This window comes from Grus americana, chromosome 5 (assembly GCF_028858705.1).
Source record: "Grus americana isolate bGruAme1 chromosome 5, bGruAme1.mat, whole genome shotgun sequence".
In the NCBI taxonomy this organism is placed as follows: Eukaryota; Metazoa; Chordata; class Aves; order Gruiformes; family Gruidae; genus Grus; species Grus americana.
In genome coordinates this window covers 35551654-35574655 of record NC_072856.1, presented here as the reverse complement: position 1 = coordinate 35574655, position 23002 = coordinate 35551654, and the positions used below count along the sequence as shown (strand labels likewise).

The window sequence follows — 23002 nt, the reverse complement described above, 5'->3', positions numbered from 1 at the left end:
GGCTTGAGGCAGGGACAAGCTAGAAGTATAGGCAAAAACCTAAAAAAAGCGTGTGTCTTCAGAAGCTATTGAAAAACGTAAAATAAAATACCCTAAAGACTTATCATCCTCTGCAAATATCTTCAAACCGTTTCCTCCCCCCTCAGAAAAAATATCTCACTTTCCTCTACTACTGTTAAAAATACAGCATAAAAACCCATAGCTAGATTTCAAAGCTCCAATCCCACTAATTATCAATATGACACCCATATCACAGAATATTAGTCTTCTCATTTTGCTTTTTTTTGGGTGATATTAGCTAGAAAATTACATGTAGAAACACGTTTACAAAATATTAAAACAAATACCAAGCTTGGAATTTTAATTTCTTGGATGCCAGGAATTCCTCCATTTCAGTTTGTCTACTAGCACTAGTTCTATCTTTATCACTACATTATCCTAAACTATTTTTTCTACCCTATCTCATTCAATTAACAGGATATTTTCTGGGAATAAATCCACATTGTATCTTAAAGGATGGCACTCTCTTTAAGACCCTGCTTTCAATATTATGGAACCTAAATGTTACATAGAAAAACAAGTTTTTAATCTGAGCTTTTGCCAAAGGATTCTTAACTGACTGCATTAATTACATTGCTGTATATTGACAGTAAATTGCAAGACCTTTCTAAGCTTTGCATTCATGAAAAATGGCACTTTAAATCCATTCCCTCTCCAGTACTCCCCTAACTGCTTGTTGCAATTGAATTGGATTCATTGTGCAACTTCAGAATGCTAAACAGCAATATACTAACAGAAGTCAAAATTATCAAATAAAGCAGAGATGCAAGCTTCTTCTCATACCACTAGAAATAAAGATGACTTGTATTCTCAGTTTTCGCACATAAGCCAAAGAAACCATACAAAGAACTCCCCTGACACACACTGCCTTTTTATGTGACTCTGAGAACTCTGCATTATTGTTTAGAAGGTACATTCTCCTCCTCTGAAAGTACTTTATTTCATTGCTGTTTCTTATCAATTTATTTTAATGTCAAGAAGAGTCACAATGTATCCTAAAATAAAGTAGAACAATCTTTAAATGAAAGATATAGAATTAATAACTAGTAAGAATACAAACAAACAAGATTTTCATTTTAGGCATTGAGAGAATCTACAGAGTAAAATAAATGGATTGGTAATAACTGTATTGGAGTATAACTTACAAAAAATACAAATTAGTAGAAATATATAATATTTCCTTATATCCTCAGTCCAAAAGTACCATTCATCAGAACATTTTAAAGACATTCTGAAAGCTAGGTATAAAGTTAGAGATATTAAAGTTTGTTTTAAAAAGCTGAACCATGGCAACATGCAGCTCAGGGTAGGTCTCAATTTAAAAAGTTTTGAGTTGTGATGTCTGCTCTGCTCCCCAGGCTATGTTACCTATCCAGCTCTGAGGTCCATACCAGGCACCGTGACTCCAACACTGTTTACCATGCACCATACCATTCACAGAAGTCAATACACATCTCACGATCCTATGATTAAACTGGGAATTCAGGCCCAATTCTGCAATGTTCATGCAGAACTGAACCACAGAAATTGATTCTGGCACAGAGAACGAAAGCTCTGGTCCTTGTTTCTTTACCGTAGATAATTTCTAAGTGACCACTCCAAGCTGTAGCTGAAAAATCCAATTATTTAGATTTGAGAGATTTCAGAGCTTCCAAGTTGCTAAAAAAAAACCCCATAATACATTGTTTGCAGCGTTTTACTGAATGGTATTCCAACACAATGGCACATCAGAAGTTTCTAAAATAATTTTAGGTTAACTTTTTTTGGTGTAACTGTCCATACTATTCATGTACAGCTAAGAAACAAAAAATAGGATCTAGAAGGACCTGTCCCTCCGCCTCCTCCTCCTATTATCTCCTTTAAAGAGGGAAAGACAACTGATCTTTATTTCCAAGGAGGGTAGTAATACTTGCTATTCATGGACACATCTGTACAGTTCTGATTACAAATCTTTGTCAAAACAAAACAGCAAGCTGCTGCTTGACTGCTCTGCTGTGTTTAGTCATACTAGCAACCTTCTTTGTTTTCTGGAAAGCACCTCAATGACCAAGATTAGTAAGAAATTAATTGTCAGCAAGAATAGGCTTAAAGTAACTGGATGCTGCACACACTCAGACCCATACATAGTTTCACGAGAAGGCTATAAATGCAGCAGCCCTCTTACTCCCTATCTGCTACGTCTCAGTGCACCCTGTATGCTATAAGGCTGCTCCCATGGAGACATCGAACACTCCTAACTACATCAATGGCAGACTTACCGAGGCAGACAGGAATGGTATTCTAGGGTTCTCTTTCATCATCAAGGACAACAGCCAGAAGAGTAGTAATGTTTCAAAATGAAAAACTAAAAAACTATCTATAGAGCAGAAAATGCTTACCTGCTGAGCTAAGCAAGACACTGAAGTCTGTTCCTCTCTGTGATTCCCCACATTCACTCTGCCCCTCTTTTTCTGTATCCTCATAGCGGCTCCAGTTGGAAAAAATCTTTCTTCTTGAATAGCTTTTCAGTTCTTCCTTCTCTTCTTCCTCTCGTGATTCAGTATCATCATCCTCCTCTACCTGTGACATTTAAATGGACAGTTAAGCCATTGCAACTCAATAGCATTTTGTTCTGTATTTAAACAGCCATTCATACAAACAACTCCAACCACAGAATTAAAAACCAGAAAGACAAATCAACCTGAGTCCCCGTTCAAATTTTAGATCAGGTGCTACCATCTTCCTGCACTGTATGTAATTCATCAAGAGTATAATTAAAAGCACCTAGTGAAGCTTCAGTTCTTACAGGGGTGAAGCAGTGCCACTGATGCAAGTCCCATTGGTTTCCCTCCTATCCTGAAAGCCCATAATGAACAGCTTCCTTCCTGAAACTGAGAGCAATGTGTGGGGACCAGAACTAAGAATTTAATCACAGTATCTTGTCCAAGTGTTGCAGTGATACAGATGATAACAGAAAGAACTGATGTTTGTAGAGCAGAATAGGAAAAAGAAATCTTATCAAATACTGCAGAAAAACATCCGGAAAGGGTGATCTACGTAAGAACTTCCATTATAACCAACTACAGGGTGTTAACTCAAGTAATATGGAATAATTAATCAAATTAATTTCCTTCATGAAAGCCATTTTACAGAAATACACATAGAAAAATTAAATAGACTGCTGGCAGTCAATCTACTAGCCCAAACTCTTAAAAAGCTCTAGAGTCAAAAGGATAACTCATTGCAGATTCAGCTTAAGATGCAAGCAAAACAGGCATTTGCCACAAGTATTCAACAGCTGTGGAAAACTCTTCCCTCCCTTGAATCCTCTATATCAACAGAGTTCTCCTCTCCCAGAGCTTGGGGTTCAGCTGGAATGACTATCAGTTCACAAACAGAAAGATGTACTCCCCGGAGGAAGGAGCACTCAACAGGCAGGGGTTTTTTTAAGCACATACTGTGGACTTATAAACTGGTACAACATTGGACAACCTGGTAAAAACAACTACACAAAGCCACTATCAGAAACAAACCACCATCACTTCATTAACTGTTTTATAATTGATGAGTTACTTTCATAGCTCAAGAAAGGACACAGAGCAATGAAACATGTTTTACATTGATTTTAGAAATCTATCATGAAGAAGACTTAACTACTCCGTAGAAAATTTTGTGGTTACATTTTGGCTCAGCTAGACAAACACAAACTGTTTGAGATTTTCATGTTCCTTTAGTGTCCAACTGTGCAACAATGCCAAATAAATCCCTGTTGCACACCAAATACTACATTTATATGGAAGTACATCACCATAAAAAGAAGACTGACACAGACAAAAATGTAGGAAGTTGCAGTTTGCGGACCGTGGAGCATTACTACTCCTTAGTTCTGAAAATATATTAAAAATGACCAAAAGTAGCAGTGAAGCCTGTTTCATGGCTTTTACACAAACGTCTACTGAAAGACAAAGCAGCTTCAAACACAATTGTGAGAGTTTAGATTCTCCCAAGTTTTAGGTCTTAAAAATGATTGCCCAACATATAATACAAGTAGCAAAATCAGAACTAGAATAATGATTTCCCAAGAAAAATAATCCACCAATCTTCATAAACAAGCTTCTTTCAGCACTGTTTGAGATCTGGTTAGGAACAGCATGAAGGAAAAATCATCAAAGAGCTTAAAAGCAGATTAAAAGCAGTCATAATTATACAAATATACTGCTAGTTGCCAAACAGCTAAGGAGGACAATATTCTGTGCATTCTCACCAGTTATGTGCAATTTTCAGGTAAATTCTATATTCTTTCTATACATCAAATAAATACACTAAAATGGTTGTTGTGGACAAACAGTTGTTTGCATGAGCAAGGGGATAAAGTCACAACTCTGTATTACTGGGGACTGATCCAGAACTATAGTTTCCACAGAACAAAGGCCAAATCCACTTATATCAAGATAAGAATCAGCTTATTTCTCTTCTGTTCTTCTCTTGCAAATTGAAAGATTTGCTATAATCCAGCAAACCTAGTGAAATTCAGTGCCAAAAATAACTGGGGAGTTGATACAATTCACAAGTCAAAGCAAGAGTAGTGCTATGCAGACAGATCTGCGTTGTACTTTGGTTTCAGTTTTAAGAAAAGATTGGAATCACCTTAGGCAACTATGACTTTATATATAATTACTTACCATAGACCTGTTAAAAAGATTCACTCCTTTCAGCTGTAAACATAAAAAACCCAGGAGTATCACCTTCTTATTTTAACAAGCTTGCAGTAAACTAATACGGATTCAAATGTTTTCTCTTAAACTGGACTAAATTCTTTTCACATTCTGATATTAGCTATGTTATACAGTGCACCTCAAGGAAATTTTGTTTCTTAGAACTCAAATTGTTAACTTGAACTTTAGGAAATAAACCATAAATTCTCAGGAGTGTTAATGGCAGTTGTGCAGACTGGTTCCCCAAGCACTGTCCTGAGGTTTACTTTTGAAATGTGTAAACTTCAAATACTAACCTGCTTACATTTCCAATAAATACTTAACAGAAAATTTTACGTGGTGCACTGCTGTGCTACAAGATAAAACTGCAAATAATCACATTTGAATATTCAACATTCAAACAACTTAAAGATACATCTTCACCATGAAAATTATCGAACACATTAAAGAAACCTCTGATCAGTAGTTTCAGAAAATAATTTGCTTTTACCATCTCACATGAGACAGTTACCGTCTAAAGTAACAACCTCAGAAACACATAAACATAAATCTTCATTACTTTCCTCTCAGCTGCCTGTTCAGCTAAACTATATGCTGCTACCAGTGTCATCATACCTTACCGAAAGACTTCATCAGTACAAACATCTGTCCTATGTGTAATGAAATAAAAGAACTTCCCTCCTACCCCATCCTGAAATAACAAATGATACAAGTTGAAACAAATTCTAGAAGCCAACTCAAATATAACCTTTAAAACAGTATTAGTCAAGTAAGGAAAAAAAAAAACTTATGCCTTTAAACATTATTGAACTACATCTACACGTTATTGCTCCGTGCTATAATGCACTGTGATACCACAGGAGGTGTAATATTTGTCTGCTGTGCCTCTGATTCAGATAGTGTTACATGCATTATCATTTGCACATTTCATTGAAATTTTGAAAACGGGGAAAATATGCAAAAGCCCAGTTGAAGAAAACCAGGAAACCTTCAGACTGTTTTGCATTATCAGAAGAACAAAAAAATATACACAGTGTTCTGCCTAAACACTAACTTCATCAAAGTCGTTCAAACAACAGTGAAAGAGCCAAGCTCCCCTTGCAGAGGAGCTTGCGCGATTTGGGATCTTTCATCCTTTACCAGAGCCTATGACTCTGCTTTCCTTCTGAAGGAAAGCAAAATGCATAGCGCGCATGACCCCAATCTACAGGCTCTACCAGAGCAAAAGGATATTTTAGTACACCCTGCTTTACACACTAATTTTGTATACAGGATTGGGGACGGTACAGCATTGAGAAAAAATAGGAAAGCAGGCTTTCTGTTTGACTTTTCTTACAGACAAGAACATGTTGATGCACACGGTTCAGGAATGAAGGAGTCAAAATGAAGTAAACATTGCTCTGAACAGGCAATTTCCCCTGGGGTCATCCTTCTGCACTTCCCTGGAACCCAGAATGGTTTGGATCAAACCAAGGCTGAACTACACAATGCAGAAAGTGCAACGGTGACCTCTTACATTCTGCTTCAATTACGCAACCTCTCTGCACTGTAAGTGCAGTCAGTCCTAGCACATTAAGTACACGTGTGCGAACACTCAACAAGAATTGTTGAGCTCACAGCCCTTTAAAAAAAAAAACTGAAAGTGCATTAAAAGTCAGAGCTTCCATTAACACTTTCTAAACCTGTATCTATTACCCTTTGGAAGCCGCTGGAGTTAAGGCTTATAGCCCTCTTCCTCTTCAGTTCTATTAATTCTGTAAGAAAAGTTTTAAACATTTAATTTTTTACAGTACTTAGAATATTCTACAGTGACTGGGAGGAACACAGAAACAACATTTGTTCAGCTTGCCTTTCTTTGGGCCAACTGCCCTTCTCCATTATATAGGTATCATGCATTATTAGATTTCCATTCTTTCTTATTTTGTAGCATTTCTCTCAATTCTCTTCCTGAGAATGTCACTTCACAGAATGTACAAAAACATAGTTTGAGCTTTTTTGTTAATCTGTTAGAAAGAGCATAGCTATTTCTTTCCTTCACCTTCTTCCCAAATTTATACAATAACCTTTTCATTTTATCTTTAGAAACTCTTTACAATTATATTGATTAAGCGTTACTTTTCTCCTTTGTTACTGTAACTTCTGTATTACTGTTTTAAATGTTAAACCTCAAAAACATACACATTTCTTTAATCTTTTCCATTCTTTACTAGGGACACTTACCTACAATTCCCCAGACATATATCCACACAGAGTTCACAATAAATAGCCACCGCCATGCACGGACACTTGCATGTTCACGGACAGGGATAACCACTGTGTACTCCCTACATTTGCTGCTCTCCCAACCAGCAACAGCACACACCAATTCCTTGAGTAAACTTCTGTCTTGATCCCCTTTTCCCTGCTTGGAAACTGCTGTAAAGCTGCGGCCAAGCATGATGACATTCAGGCTTATGTGTCTCAATCCCAATTTCTCTTCTCGTCAAGGGAAAAGGCTAGCAAGACAAAATGAAAATATCCTACGGGTTTAATCTGACCTAGGCTATCAGATGCACCATGAATGGTCATATATCTTTTCCTCATTTGTATTTAAAATAGTGAGGTGCCTGTGCAGAGACAGTTTCTCCTCTCCTCCTCATCCCAACTTGAGCAGCATCCGTTACAGTTAAATTCTCACACATGAAACTTGTAAATCATAGGGTCAAAATCCATCTACAATTAAGCAACAAAAGAGTTCGTGATCTTGACACTTCAAATTGTTTTGCAGAATAAAAGTCTGTACACAGAGGCTTGTATGAGTGACAATAAATAAGGTACCTTGGCTGATGTTAACTACTGAGTGGTTCCTCTAGGCAGACATAAGTGGAAATGTGAAAGACTTGCAGTTATACTTTAATGGCTTAAATTGCTCTTGGAAAGACATATCTGCTTTTAATTTAATAGTTCAAAGTTATTGCTGGTATAACCAAACAGGAGCAGTGAGATTACACCAGAAATTATCTTAGCACAATGTGAATACAACACAATCTCAAAAAGATTTAATTTTTTTGTAACAGTGTTCATTAAATGCACTTTTTCACCTTAAATCCAGAAAGGTACAGGAGAATCCCCTGACAGCTTAATTTTCTCTCTCACAATGATTGATAGACTTATACCTTATGATAGTTATATATAGTATAATAATCTTCCAAAAAGTTGTTCTGGTTTTCCACATTTACCTAATTACAACCTCTAGACATATGCCCATCTTCTCTGTCTTGCAAGTAATTACAGATTTATTAACATTAGATCTAAAGTTGGCAAAGGAATATATTATCTGATCTATTGCAGTGGAAATTTAATGGGCTCTCTAAAATATGAACTGTATAGTATCTTAAAGAAAAACAATACATATTCAGAATTATGGCAAATGAAAGCAGAACTGCAATTTTTAAATGCAGTTCTTAGATTAATGCTATTATTTTACAAAAGACAAAGTACTAGTGCAATTTTATCAATACCGATGCAAGTTTGTAAGTGTTTAGAATCAAGATGTCTTTACCTAAAAGAAATAATACAGAACGTTACCTTTAAGTTACCTAGACAGATGGCTGAAATTCAGTGACAGAATTTGAAATGCAATTCACAATGATATAGACAAACAGGAATTTAGTTTTAAAAATAATAAAAAAAAAGAATTAAAAACCCCAACAGTGAATTAACAAGGTAAACATGTCTGTCAGTATATTATATATATATTCCACCATCTGGGAAAATCCCATGAAGCATGCCAACACATTGTTCTGTCTACCTAGGAATATTAGTGATAAATTTCTGTACAGAGAAAAAAGAGCAAGTTCAAACAATATAAAAAGGTCAGTATGATGAAAGAGTGGAATACAATCCCCCAAGCTATTCTTATTTAGTACTCTTAATCCAGATTTTAGAAAAGTAAATGAAATACAAGATTTGTAAATTTCCCTGAAAAATAAGATTTTCCTAATGCAGTGATACCATAAGATACCATAGCTTCTTTCAGAGACAGAAGATAATATTTGTAATAATACTCAGCAACACCTGCCAAAAACTGTGAGCTGTTAGCTTATCTATACTGAATTGTTTTCAATAGATATCATATTCACAAGTCTGACCACAATAACAGTGAAAAAGTAAATATAATAATCTTGTCCACCAAATTATTTTGCTTCAAAGTTCCTGCTTATTCTATCTATGAGATGCAAGTAATTTGAACTGATTAAAAACTTCAAAAGAAAGAGACTGTTTTCTCATTACTGTTTAACTGAAAATCACCACTAAAAATATTCTTTGCACTCAGTAAAGTTATAACATGATCAAGCGCCACGAGGCTACAAGTCGTACTTCATCTTTCTCACAGATCATTATGAATATTTCCACAAGCTACAGCCATATTTTGTATGAATCTTATGCCTCACTGAATTGGAACAACAGTTTCTATTAGGAGCTAAATGTCTCCCTTAGATTCACTGAGCCAGAAAAAAAGAAAAAAAAAAAAAAAAAAAGCCCCGCGGGCAAACAGCTTGGGTTTTTTGTTTGTTAACTACTGATTTAAATGGCTGGCTATCTTCCCTTTCAAAGAACTAGCAAAGAATGCATAAATTCTGATGTTCACTTTCCACTGCTATCTCAGAAATACCTCTGTAACCTGCTAGCACATGATTAGCTGCACGGTGCTTCACATGGGTGGCTTACGGGGGCAAAATGAACCAACCTCTACTACACACCGCTGAAGTTTTGTACTGCAGCTTCTAAAGACCCAGTTTGAAAACTGTCGACTCACAGATAAAATAAATAACCATGCAATGTACACTCACAGGAAGAAAGTCTCAAAAGCTCTATTCTCTAACATTAGAAGTAGACTTGGGAACTTGGTAAAGCGTGTCAAGTAAGTATTTATTTTGGAAACTGCATATTTCAAGACATTGCTCATTAGAGACAGGATTTATCAAACAACAAAGCCACTAGCTAAAATTTAGCTCTTCTCATTTAGATTAAAACTCCAAACTGAAGGATAATTGATGGGGTATGTTGTGAGAATGGTATCATTGTAAATTCAGCACTCATTCTGCACTAATTGGGAAACTCCACAAGCTGCATTAACTGCAGAAGTAGCCCTTTGCCTCCCTTCCCCAAGGCTGAGCCATGCTGCAAGCAAAGAGCCTGCAGGAAGCTTGTCCAGCTGCTGTCTATAGATAAAGAGGCTTTTGATTTTCTAAACTTACCAAGCCAATACATTTCCACCAACAGAAAGTCAACTGCATTTTTTCTTTAATTCAGTGGAAACGATCATATGAAAGTTACTGGCAACTATGCAAACTCATCAAGCTCTTTATACAAAGTTGTCACATGGACCTGCATAAAACCTGGCAGCTCTATTACTTTCAAACTGACAGTAACTTAAGACAGCTGAATGTTTTTCTTACAAACATTCAGTCAAAAATATGAGTGCAAACATAAAATAGGAGCCTCTGTCTTGACAGAGGTAACAGGTTTCAAGAAAACCTTACAAAGTAAGTATACTGCTACAAAGGTTATAGCATTTTCAGTTAGATTACTGATTGTTCCTATGTATAGGCTGTAATTGCCAAAGGCAAGGGGTTTATATATTGCACACATATGGATCCACATATGTGAATGCTGTATGTCATATTCTAAAATCAAACTATGCTTAGTGTTCTGGATAGGTTAAGGAACATTTCCACAGTAAGTTATTTGTTCTTACCAAACCTGCCGTTGCTAAATAGAAGTATCCTGAGCTGCATTAGAGATTGACCGTATTCAGAAATGGATTCAATTCTTATGTGTTAATGTCACAGTATTATAGACTAATCCAAGCTGAAAGGGATCGCAAGAGGTCATCTTGTCCAACCACCTACTCAAAAAAAGGTCAAAACTGAAATCTGACCAAGCAGGTTGGGGCTTTGTCCACTCAGGGCTTGAAAACCCCCAATAGTATAACTAATTCTTAGTGTTTCATTTTGTTGTTTTATTCTAGCACTTCTAAAATTGAAAAAGCAGTTGTATTAACAGCTGTAACAATAACTTGTAAAGTACACACATGAGGAGTTCTGGAACACCAAGGAATCAAAGTTTATTGAGGGTATATATTTACCTCAGCAGCTATAGAACAGACTTTTTAACAGATATTGCTATTTTGCTAGTCTTCCTGAGTCAGTAAGACAGCCTCTCTCAACGAATGTACCTGTTATAAACTGGTATTGAAAAGCTTTGTACTTCTACAACCATATCAATGATCAAGTAAAAGTATGACAAATTATGCAAAAAGCTCACTCAAGCAGCATCCACTTGCAGAACAGAGAAAAATTTGAGTCTTGATCCTAACCCACAGAGGTTATTTCATAAACTTAAAAGTCTGCTCAAAAGAGTAAAGTTTAGAGTACACCTCAGTTAAACAGCCAAGTCTAATGCTTATTTAACACCCCCTACATGCACACAGTTTTAGAACAAAACCAACACAAATCCAGCAACTCTCTACCAAGATCAAAACCAATATGTTGAAGAAGCTTCAGGGTTTCGCGTGCAAGGAAAAATACATGACAAAATTTCTCAACAGATCAATTTTTTGCCGCAATAAAAGCAAACAAAACCACCTGCAACCTTTTGAAAGATTTCAGCTGTGCTGTATTCAGAATGAAAAGAGTTCTCCAAAACTTGTTACATTTTCATATCAAGGTAACTACTTCCTACCTTTAAATTCAAAAATATTTGATAATATTTAGTACCAAGTTAAAAGTTTAGGGGTTTTTTTAAGTGCATCTATTTTGTAAAAAAAAAAAAAAAAAAACCAAAAACAAAAACACAGAAGGCTTAAGACATTTTTCTGCGGTTTTCAAAACATGAAAGTAACTAGTGATATTCACCCATGCTGTTATATTTTCAATTTTCTTCTTACAGAAGAAAAAATTCTGAAAGACACCAAACAGAACAGTATTCTTTGAAACTGTACACCTAAACTGACAGAAAAATAATCGATAGTTTCTTCTCTTTCCTACTGTTAACCTTCTGCCAGCTTAAGTTCCTTGTATTAGTTCACAACAGAACCAGACAAGCACAAATAATGGCTAGACAGGCTGGAAGCATGCCACGAAACATGGGATCTGGGAAGCAGGTCCTTCCTTCATATCTGGCAGCAGTTATCCGCTAGATTGGCTACGTGTACTGGTAAGCCATATCTTTGGCTTTAATTCCCTGCAACGTTAAACCTGTTTTTCTAAAGCCAATTTTGTTTTCTCTCTTGCCTTTAAAGACTTCCAGATTCTCCATTACTATTCCTGTTCCACATAATACACATGGACACACAGGTGTTCTTTGTCAAATTCACGTATTTCTTAAATAAAAATTAAAAAAAGACACTTTGCTACAAATATTTATGTTGATTGGTAAAACTTTGAAAGTGAACCTTAGAACATTTGCAACTGGTTTTAGTCCCTTTTTCAGTTACTGCTTTAAGATAGTCACTGAGACATGTGAAATGCATCATTTTAGAGGTTCAGTATGCAAGTACTGATGTTTGGTTCACAGTGGGAAATACTATCTTGAATTTAAATTAAGACACCCAACATCTGTCAGTTTTTCAGATCAACTATCACATAATAACAGCATATTACAAACACAAAAATATTCACAAAATGAAAATTAAAGCTGGAAAAGGATACACTACTAATCTGAAACCTTAAAAAGGTACTATATGAGAAATTCAAAAGGACAGCATTCTGCTTTCCTCTCCCCTTTCACTATGTCTGCAACGCTGTCAGTAGCACAGTCTCTAAGTTTTTCATCTTTCATTACTAATATACTGCTATTTCCTAATTTTAATTTTATATGCTACTGAAAAACCTCACATCTCTACTACCCTTCTATCAACAAACTGGTAGATCCAGCCATCATGCATTTTTGAAATTAAGTTGCGTTATTACATTTATGGTGTGGCATGACAAAGCAGTAAGACTTCAGTTACAAATAGCCTTATTTGACCATACTTTCTGAAAGGGGGATCAAAAAGGGATAATTTTTAGGACCAATACACAGCCACATAGTAAATCAATGAACAATAAATTATATAAAAGATACTAAGGATAAAAAGCAGATTACCTAATGTGCAAAAAAATTGCGTAACTGTGAAGCTGAATGCAAAACCATGTATCAAGGAACAAGTAAACAGGATATATATATTGAATGACACTGATTAAAAAAAGTATTGAGACACACTAGACAAAATAACCATGTATTACAGCAATGCTACGTAAAAAAGATACTATCCTCAACTCCCAGAGTTTTAAACAGCATTTCTGAGACCAATAGTAAAATTCATTTCTTTCTTTAGACAATGGAAAAACAGAACACAGAGAGTACTAACTACCGACTTGATAAGACACTAAAAACCTTCTTCTTTGTCTTTTCAATGACGTGAAAAATGTATGGTCTGGTCAGTGAGGAAGCCCAGTTTTTCTTCTTTCCATTTTCACAGATGTCTGCAAACCCCACAGTTATCATAGTGATGCAAGGAAAGGGGAAATGAACAAAAAAGTAATTCATCAAGGATACGCTACCAAACTTAGAGACTGCAATCCCTGCCTCATAATCAAGGCAGGATTTCCCTGACAGTATATCCAAGCAGTGCAAAAAAGCAGCCACTCACACCCTCCATGATCAATTTTCCTTGTGCAAGTCAGTAGCCCCCCTTCCTAGCACAAACTCGGCAAAAAAGAGGAACTAATCAGCTGGAGTTCCCTCAGGTACCATGCAATGCATCCCATAATGCAGCAAATTACTGCCAAACATCTGATTTGTGGCTGGTTTGCCTCCCAGAGAGATAGGCTTGTGTTGAATCCACATGCACTGTAATTCAAAGTATGGCTGTACAATAGATAATGTCTCTTTATGATGCTCCTCCAAAACAAAAGGCAGCAACACACCACACCCCCCATCTTCAAGCTCTTTTAGTAGCATAGGTCAAAGATGGTATAGGTAGTAGTACAGCTCACAGAGCAGTATGTCCTCCAACTGCTATACTATAGTTTGAGAATTAATGATGAACATGTTTGGCGATTCTGTTTATATATCAAAATATCAACATAACACAGACAAAAAAAAAAAGCGTAGAGACATTACACTGTCCTGACTCAGGTAAGTCAGAAGCAGAATTTTATACCACCACCATGTGGCATGCACTTGGTCTCAAAGCAGTTGCCCGCTGCAGGCAACAGAAATACAAGAATTTATCAAAAACCTCTAACAACTACATCACCACTGTACACTTTTGACAGAAACATAGAACTTTCTCCAGCAAAAATAATTCTGTTTGTCCTGAAATGACCTGAGAATAGATGGGGACTGGGGCGTAAGACAGGGGAGCACCAAAACAAAGCATCCTAAAGAGACAATGTAAATAAATACAATCCATGTTTATTCAGTTACTGCAGAACTACAGCATTTTATCCAGAAAGTGGAAATAAATTCCTTTCTCTGCACAAATGCATTTCAAGTCGCATCTCCCACATCCCATGAGAATACAGTGACTCTCCATACGCTGAAATGGGTGATCTAGCCTGTTTTCTCAGCTAGACCTATTCTGCTTTGTACAGCAACAGGACACTCCCTGCAGCAAAACTCAAGAAGCTGGTGCCCTGTGCGTCATGCAGATGCCCAATCACCACACACATACAGAAGAAAAAAAGAAACAAAAACCCCGTAACATTTCACGTCATTCTTTCATTCCTGCTCTATCTATATGACAATATCCTCTTTTTACATAAAGTACAAAGGGACTGGAAAAAGGAATGGAGGGAAATTCAGTTCAAACTGTATTTAAAGTCCAATGGCACATCGCTTAACTGAGAAGTGAAAAAAACATTACTGCACTTTGTATTTGAAACTGGGAAGAATACAGACCGCAGTCTGAACTTATTCCTCTACTCCACATTCTCCAAATCCTTCACTTCATTACTCATTGCAGACTGAAACGTTTTCATCGTGCATTCTCTGTATCTAAAACAGGCTCTGTGTGTCCACTGACTGCCTTTTTACAAAAATGCCTCAGTGCTAATGGCTCTGTAACCTTATGCACACGCTCTTTCTAACATAAACTGGCAGACAGAAGGATGATTTTGCTATATGTTTTGAGAACAAGCTGAAAATAATACATTACTTCATTAAGAGACATTTTTTCTGCATCATAAACATTTTCAGTTGGCTAAAAAAGGATACAATAAGGCAAGAAAATAACCAATTATTATTGATAAGCGCATCAATCTGCTTTGCTGTCTCACTGAAAGTAATTAAACCAATTTTCATTATACTTCTTCCTTCAAGGTTTCACATAATTTAGATAAGATTTTGTCCCCTTCCAATTATTCAACAGAAAACAAGCATTTGTAAAAGTCACTTAATTGCAATTCTTGGCAGCCAGCTTAGACAAGTCGGTATAGGTATTTCCTAATCCTTTTGCTTTTATGCTTTAATTTTTTCCAGACTACACCTACTGAAATGCAAAGCCAAAAAAAATAATCTTGATATTTAATATTTTGTGCATTTCACTTTATGATTTTTCAACTATATCAATAAGATTAAATAGTATTGCCAAATGCTAAATCTATTCCATCATTACAGTGATACACATGACAGAGTAAGTTAAAAATTATTTCTTCACAAGTATTAATGGGGATTAGGTCATACGCACATGCTTGTATGTTCACAGTCTTCTCATATTGGCATATTTACCTATTGATGAATTTGTAGTGAGCCTCTAGTGATTTTTAAGCATTGCCTCCCATTAACAGAAACAATTTGCTTCCTTATTGCTCACCTAGACATCAAGTACAAGCACAAGTTCAAGCTTCTATTATAAACTGGTTTTTCAACTGAAGGAAAAAAGGAAAAAGCTAATGGGTTGGTTTTTTTCCTTTAGACTAAGGAAGGAAGAGCCTCAAGAGAGGTTCTTTCATGTAAAGAGAAAGAATATCCCTGCAAAGAGTAATCCTCTTCACTAGTTTGCTCTACTGGTGACCTTTAGAGAGCTCTACCAAAGCTAAAGAGAAGCTTAATTAGCAGAAAGGGCAGCCTTAAGAACAGGTAGCATGAAGAAAAAAGCTTTTAGTCTTTATTGTACAGGATGAGAACTTTTTGAAAGAGGAATGAAATCCTAAGACTGCTTCATAAATGTTGGATACTGGAACTCATCACTTTGGGTTAGCTAAAGATAGAATTAGCCAAGAGAGACATCCTATTCTGAAACCTATGTTTTGCATAACAGCAATGATGCTCCACTTAAAGGGAAAAACATCTCATGAAGCACACAAGAGAGGGACTTTTTCTTGAAGTTTTTACATAAAACTGTTACTGCTCCAATGCTCAGAAAGTATGATTCTAGAAGCTGTTTGACTAACTTCAATAGCAAAAAATATTTCTCTCCCCTTGACTTTTAAAAATTTTTACGGGTAATTCAAACAGATTAGTCATGTGACTATGACCTGGTGTGAGCTATATATATACCTACGACACATAACTTGTAGATAAAGAGTATAACCTGTTTCCTCCCAAAAAAAGCATCATTGCAGTTGCAGAAAACCAACCTGAAATAAGAAAAAAAAAAGTCTAGATCCTGACAAGTTCTTATGCTCAAACCTATTTACAGCTGAAGAAAAAAACATGACTCCTATCTAGACAGAGCATCTGTAAAAAGTCTATCATTAAACAAGGCTCAAATAATTCTATACAGACGTAAACCTATCAAGTGGTTATGAAAACCTCCACTGTGTATTGTATCTCCATGTTTATTCTGTGACTATCAGGCTTTTGGGAGGCTCAAGAGGCAGTAATGTTGTTTCATTTTTAAATCATCTTTATGAAATTGCTTTATAACTACACCAGGGTGGTATAGTACCATGGATGTTTTCAAATATCTGTCTTTGCATTAACTCAAAAAAAACCCCCCTTTGTTATTTGTATATCAAATCTGAATGCAACTTTCTGTTTTAGAGATCACCACTCAAACCTCAGACACCCCTTCCTCATTCATCTCCAACTTTTTTTTGGAGGGGGGTGGAGGGGAAATCGGGAAATCCTCTGAAAGATATTTTTCCAAATAGCCTTAAAGAATGTGCTTCCCTAAACCGAACATGCAACATGAGATAAAGTAGTGAAGAATCACTGTCATAATGCCATACTTATAAAAACAAGATGAAAAACATCATTTTATTTTGCCATTGGTCTAGAGTATAATTCTAAAAAGTAAAAGCTACATCACAATGATGCTCCGATCGTGCAGTTAACACTCCTGTGAAGAAGCTCTAAGAATCACTTAGAATTTCTTGAAAGTACAAACACATCCAAATTACCAACAAGGTAAAGGAGGACTGGGCTGTACTTGTTGGGATGCACTATGATCCCAGGATTTTATGTGCACATCACATCTCTACCTGCAAGTTTGCACTGGTCACCAGCCCTAGGTGCATACAGAACACTAACTGCAGGAGAACTTTGCATCCATTTTGCAGTGGTGAGCTCTAGACAGTGCTCAACTGTCTAGACAACTGGTGGACAACTTCAACTGTTATTCCATCAGGAGGGAAACCACCAGTATTACACTTGTGTGTAGCCCACAAGGCAAATTTGCACCCAAAACACAATCCTTGACAGTAACAAACTAAGTACAAAGAGCTGCACCAAAAATACTGAAGGAACTAACTCTTCTCATTAGCACAATTCAGTTTTGAATTTTACCTCTACAAATAAATTTTACTCTGAGACAATAATCTTTTTAACACCCTTGCTAACAATTAGGATGAAGTGGAAGGCAAAGAAATAAGAGTATGGGATCATTTGAGCTTCTGTTGCTTCCATGGGCATGCCACCTACTGTTACGAATTAACAGGAACATAACAAGCCAGTGAAGTCAGCAAAGCAGCGTAACCTGAGTAACACAGCCTCAAACAGAATACACAAAGCGGGGGAAAAACCCCAACAAAACACCAAAACCGAAACCCTTAGTTTGTCAGGCAATCAGAAAAAGGTCAAGGTCTCACAACGTGCCAGTAACAGAGCAGTAGCCTAGGAAAAGCTGTGGCCCAGAACCATCACTCTGTTCTCTACAAGAAAGAGGTCCTGGCTATTCCAGGGTTAAAGAGAAAGTCCGTACAGTTACAGACTGGGAAAAGTGAAGCAGGAATAGAAACAGGACCTTGAGGCAAGGTTCTCACACACTCCAGCAGATTTACAGGTTTTACCAGCAGGATGTATTATTAAGTCTACCTGCAGAAGAGTTAAAGCCTTATTTTAAAAAAGTAATAATGAAAAAACACACGCACATAAAAATAGGAATCACATACATGAATGAGAACAGTGGGAAATGGACCCCCTCTATGCCTTACCATAGAATACCAAATCACACAGGCTTGAAATCCTTTGGTTATGAAAACCTGTAAGAAATATTCCTCTGTACTTGTTACAAGGCTCTAAATCACCACTGAATCAATAATCAGCAATTTTTTATTTCTTTAAAATACAGTGAAACATTCTGACAGCTACAGAAGGCTGTGCAGCACCATTAGACTGGCTGGAAACCTGTAACAGAGCTCCTGAAACTACCCAGTTACTTTTGTGAGGAAAATACAAGCAGTACTGTATGAAATACTTTTTTTAATCAAATTTCATGACTTCTACAAATCTTCTTCAGCATAAATACCTACTATCTCTCACTTGATGTAACCATACAAAACCCTGTATGATGTTCTCTGGAACCAACTACTCATCCCAGTAACACAGTAAGATTTTCAGCTCAGAATTACTAAGTGTTCCCTTCCTACAAATATATTTCCTTCAGAGTTGTGTTTGGAACAAATACCCAGTAGCAAGTCCTAATAATACATACATATGTGTGCTTTCCATACGTTCAACTGTACGTTCACAAAACATCATCCTGAGATAAGAAAAACATTCCCACCCCATGATGTGCGTGCATCCTTACTCTCCCTCAGTTAATTCCGGCAGTTTCTGTGCCGGAGGAAGGACACGCACCACCAGGCAGGCTGCCTGCCCACCTACTGCTTGCTACCAGCATTGGGTCAGCCCCAAAATGTATTTTAAGATGGACAGCGCGGATTCTTAAATCTGTAGTTTTAGTTCTTCCCTAAATTAAAAAATCTTTGTTAAATATGATGGGAAGTTCTTGGGAGACCTTCTTCGATATTCAAGGTATTACGATTTTATATTTCCTCTGAATAAAATCCACTGCATTACATGGGATAATTAAATCTAAATAAGGTAATGATTGAAGGTTGTGTTTCATACAATTAACAAAATGTGAAGCTGATAAAGTTATTTGTTTAAGCTAGCAAAGTTTCAGGACAACCTGTTTGAAAGTTACTACATTACTTCCCCAGAGAACTGAGGGGAGAAAAAGGAATAAAAGCATTTAAGTAGGTGAAGACAGAAATGCACAGCCGTCCAAACTATAAAAAATCCAAGCTCTTCCCAAGGAAGTTAAAAAAAAGAAAAAAAGTCAGACACGAAGATGTTATGCAGCAATGATGCTGCATGTTCATCTGTGTAATGGGATGCTTTCAGTACAAGTGTGTCAAGTTAAATCAGCAGGGAAGTTGGTAAAATACAATGAAGGAATAACAATAAATATCACTAAGCCATTCCACAATAAACAACCAGGGATTATTACGAAACATTGCAGTCCCCAGTGCAGTGAAAAGCAGGTTTCTCTCTTGTCTATAAACTGAAAAGAATAAATTAACTTTGGCTGGATAAAAAGCATTTATCTTTTCCTATCGCAAAGACAGCCTTGAAAAATAAAATAAAAAAAATAGGGCTGTGACAAGTGGTTACACAGCAGCTCTACTGAGTAAGCTCAGTAACCTTCACCGTATTCTTAAAACCTTTGACAATATTTTTCTGTACTGATCTCTGTATACTTCCTACACAATGCATTACACAATCTATCTACCCTATCAGTCTCAATTTTTACTCTCAATGTCCAAATTAAACCTCCTCCTTCTTAATAATGTTTTTCTTCTTGTTCTGCCTAAAATGGATCTGTTTGCAGTAACCTTTCTACCTAATGGAACATTGCTATCCAGGCTTCCCCAAAGTGTCCTCTTCACCAGAAAGAAAGAAAGAAGAAAGAAAGAAGAAAGAAAAAAAAAAAAAAAAAAAGAGAGAGAGCCTGGTCCTTCAACCTCTCCTCCTTGGTGATATCTTCTAGACCTCACACCTTTCCTCATTCCTTCCCCCTGAACTTTCCCCAGCTGGTCCAAAACTTGCAGAAGTAGAACCAGCTCTTCCGTGTGACTGCACTGCTAACTGATACTTTCTCATCCATTAAACTGCCAGTCCCCTTTTATAAAATTGCAGTGTAACCAGTCACACACCTCTGCAAATTTTTCCTACGTAAATGTAGCTGTGTTACAGTTGCCCTTGAATTTACACCTTGTTTCTACCATTTGTTGCGACTGTTCTGTGCTCCACCCTCCTGCCTACCCTTCCAGTTTAGCACTGTCTGCACATTTTAACGCTGTATATTTTACTCCTTTATCAGAATTATTAATAGAAACACTGAACATGAACAAACACAGAATGAAGCCTTGTAGAATCCCATATAAAAAACACCAGTTTGACACTGAACCAACTCTAAAGTTTTCAATTATTTATTCACACACTTTTCAAGAGGCTTAATCTAAATCAATACACTCAAAATAAAATAATCCACACTTCATTCACAATCAGTTAGGGCCTCTTCACACATCATCACAGTAGAGAAACTCCTGAGACCGGAAGCTCTTCGCACCTCATTAGTAATTAAGTACAGCTCACAAACCGATCACATTAATCTAAACAAGTTTTTTTTCCTAGTTGCTTTTGAGAACATTAACATAAAACGTCAAAAGATTTATTGTGTTCCAGATCCAGATATCCATTTCTTCTCCTATCTGCACAAGCTCTGTTACAGTGTTCTAAAGGAAATCAAATGTATCTGTATATGAAAAATCCAAGCTTTTGTTACCATGCCTGTGAACAGATTGCTTTTTGCAGTTGCTGTAAAGTATAGTTAGACTGTAAAGATTTAGTACATACTAATTAGGAAAAAAATTATTTGATGCTGACAGCATTAGATGTTCTCTTAGTTCTACATGTGCATGCACCACGAGAATGAAGATATAATATACACTAAATAATGTGATGTCATCTTGAAACTAACCATAAGAAAGACTGCACTGAAATCGGCCTGTTTAACCTCCATTCTTTAACAATAAAATGTTTACTGCAACCAATGCCCAAAGCCAGAAAAGGAACATTGAAACAGACTTGCCAATTCCAACTGCACTGAAGTAATAGCATACATCACATGCACACTTAGTGTATCAAAGAAAAGAAAGTTAAAAGAATATTTTGTAAATTGCAAATGTAATAAGCATAAAGGACAAAAGAAAGTCTCCTTAAACCAGCCACAAAAGGATGTGGTCAAGGACCATCAAAATAAAACCCAGTGTCATGTCCACAATTTCAGGAAGTTGTTTTTGTTTTAATAGAGTGTATTTCATAGAGAGAGCAATTTAAAAATTCTGACAATACATAAAATATGAATTCCAAGCAAGTTAGAGGAGTTTGAATAAAAGTGGGAGATAATATTGGGCCAATGTCAATCAGATCTTTAAGCATTATAATTCAACATTATTTTTCTAAAAATGAATACTTGCAAATATGTTCTTTTTATTTAACATAGAATAGATGAGTTAAAGCAGACAGAAACAACGGAAAATTATTCAAGATGACAGATCTACAAAGAAACCTGCCATTTGGTAAACCAGCTGGTTATAATTAGACTTGGATTCATTTTTGAAGGGAGAACACAAAATCTTCAGTAATCAAGCCAATTAAATCAACACACACACCAGTTACAAAAAGACCGGACAAGTGCAAGATCCTTTTTTCTCTTCACAAGGAAGAGCACTTTTCCTCACGGTTTCTAAACCAATTCCGTGTTTGAGAGAGGCAGCATCTTAAGAGTGGAGCTGGGGAGTTCCTCAGAGAGCTATCTCCTCAAGAGCTGACAGAAATCATAAAACCTTTCATCCTGAAGACTCTGATCCACAGCTGGATCTACCATGCAGGGTATGAGTAAGTCAACTATTTATAAACAAATAGCACCCTGATCTCCTTCTACATTAGCACCCAGCAGAGCAGGGGAGAACTGACTCAGCAAGTACTGGGGACAGGCTTTGCAAGTAGCACAGCTGATCACCCATTACTAAAACCAGAGAATTACACGACACTTACAGTAGTGTAAAACATGTGGTGTCCAGCCTTCACTGGTCCACAAAAAAATGAGAACCAGATGTGTCACCACCACTACGGGTTGGGTTTTTTTCCCCTGTTTTACAGGTCAGAAATTATGTCCTCCTGTAGCTTCAAACACAAACTTAAGAACCATTAAATTAAAACATCCAAACCACAACATTTGAAGATGAATAATCATTTTAAATGAATGCAATTGACTAAGAAATATTGCTGGCAAAATATTATGCAATTTAATACCAATTTCTACTTCACTGTAAAAATTAAGTATTTCCAAGAGTTTTTAATGAAGTTCAGTTTTATTAACACTCCTATTACACTTTAGTGAATCCATTCATCTATAATTTTATTTGCATTTTACTGCTCTGTCCATAGCAGGCTCAACAAGTCCAAATCCAGTTATTTTAATACAATTTGATCTAGATCTTGTCATAAGGCTTTTCATAACTGAAGACAAAATAAAGAAACTTCTCAGGCAACAACTAAAGCTCCATCAATAAAGAATTACTTAAATATCAAGCTTAGCAGCAATAGTTTTATAAACAAATGGAGTATAAACAAATGAAATTATAAATGTAGCATAGTTTTGAAACTATAGAACCACCTAGACTTAAAATTATTTTCAGGAAATAATACCAGGTCATCTAAATCCTGATTATACAATGCTAAAATGATCCCAATCTAATAGGAAAATTCCTCCAAAATGCCAAGTTGATACCAGCAGCGTGGAAGTGCAGAGTGTAATCCTCCACAATTTTTACCCTAGAAAGCCCTTGAAAATCCTATATATTACAAAATTACAGTGTTCTTAGCCTCCCTTCTCCAAGGAGTTTCAAGGGCCATTTGAAAAAAATAAAGGGGATTTTAAGAAACTCCAGCTTCTCAGCACACAGTAAGGAAAGTGATGTGAT

The 23002-nt window shown here is 36.3% G+C and overlaps 2 protein-coding genes across 3 annotated transcripts in view; one reads left to right on the top strand and one right to left on the bottom strand.

Moving 5' to 3' along the window:
- CHRM5 (cholinergic receptor muscarinic 5) overlaps positions 1-23002 on the top strand; it is a 55402-nt gene that overhangs the window by 16622 nt on the left and 15778 nt on the right. The gene's annotated exons all lie outside the window — the stretch shown is intronic.
- The window catches only part of AVEN (apoptosis and caspase activation inhibitor), a 99052-nt gene that overhangs the window by 73495 nt on the left and 2555 nt on the right, over positions 1-23002 (bottom strand). The window contains exon 2 of the mRNA XM_054826193.1: positions 2439-2619. Coding sequence (XP_054682168.1) covers positions 2439-2619 — 181 coding nt within the window. The remainder of the gene's footprint in view (positions 1-2438; positions 2620-23002) is intronic.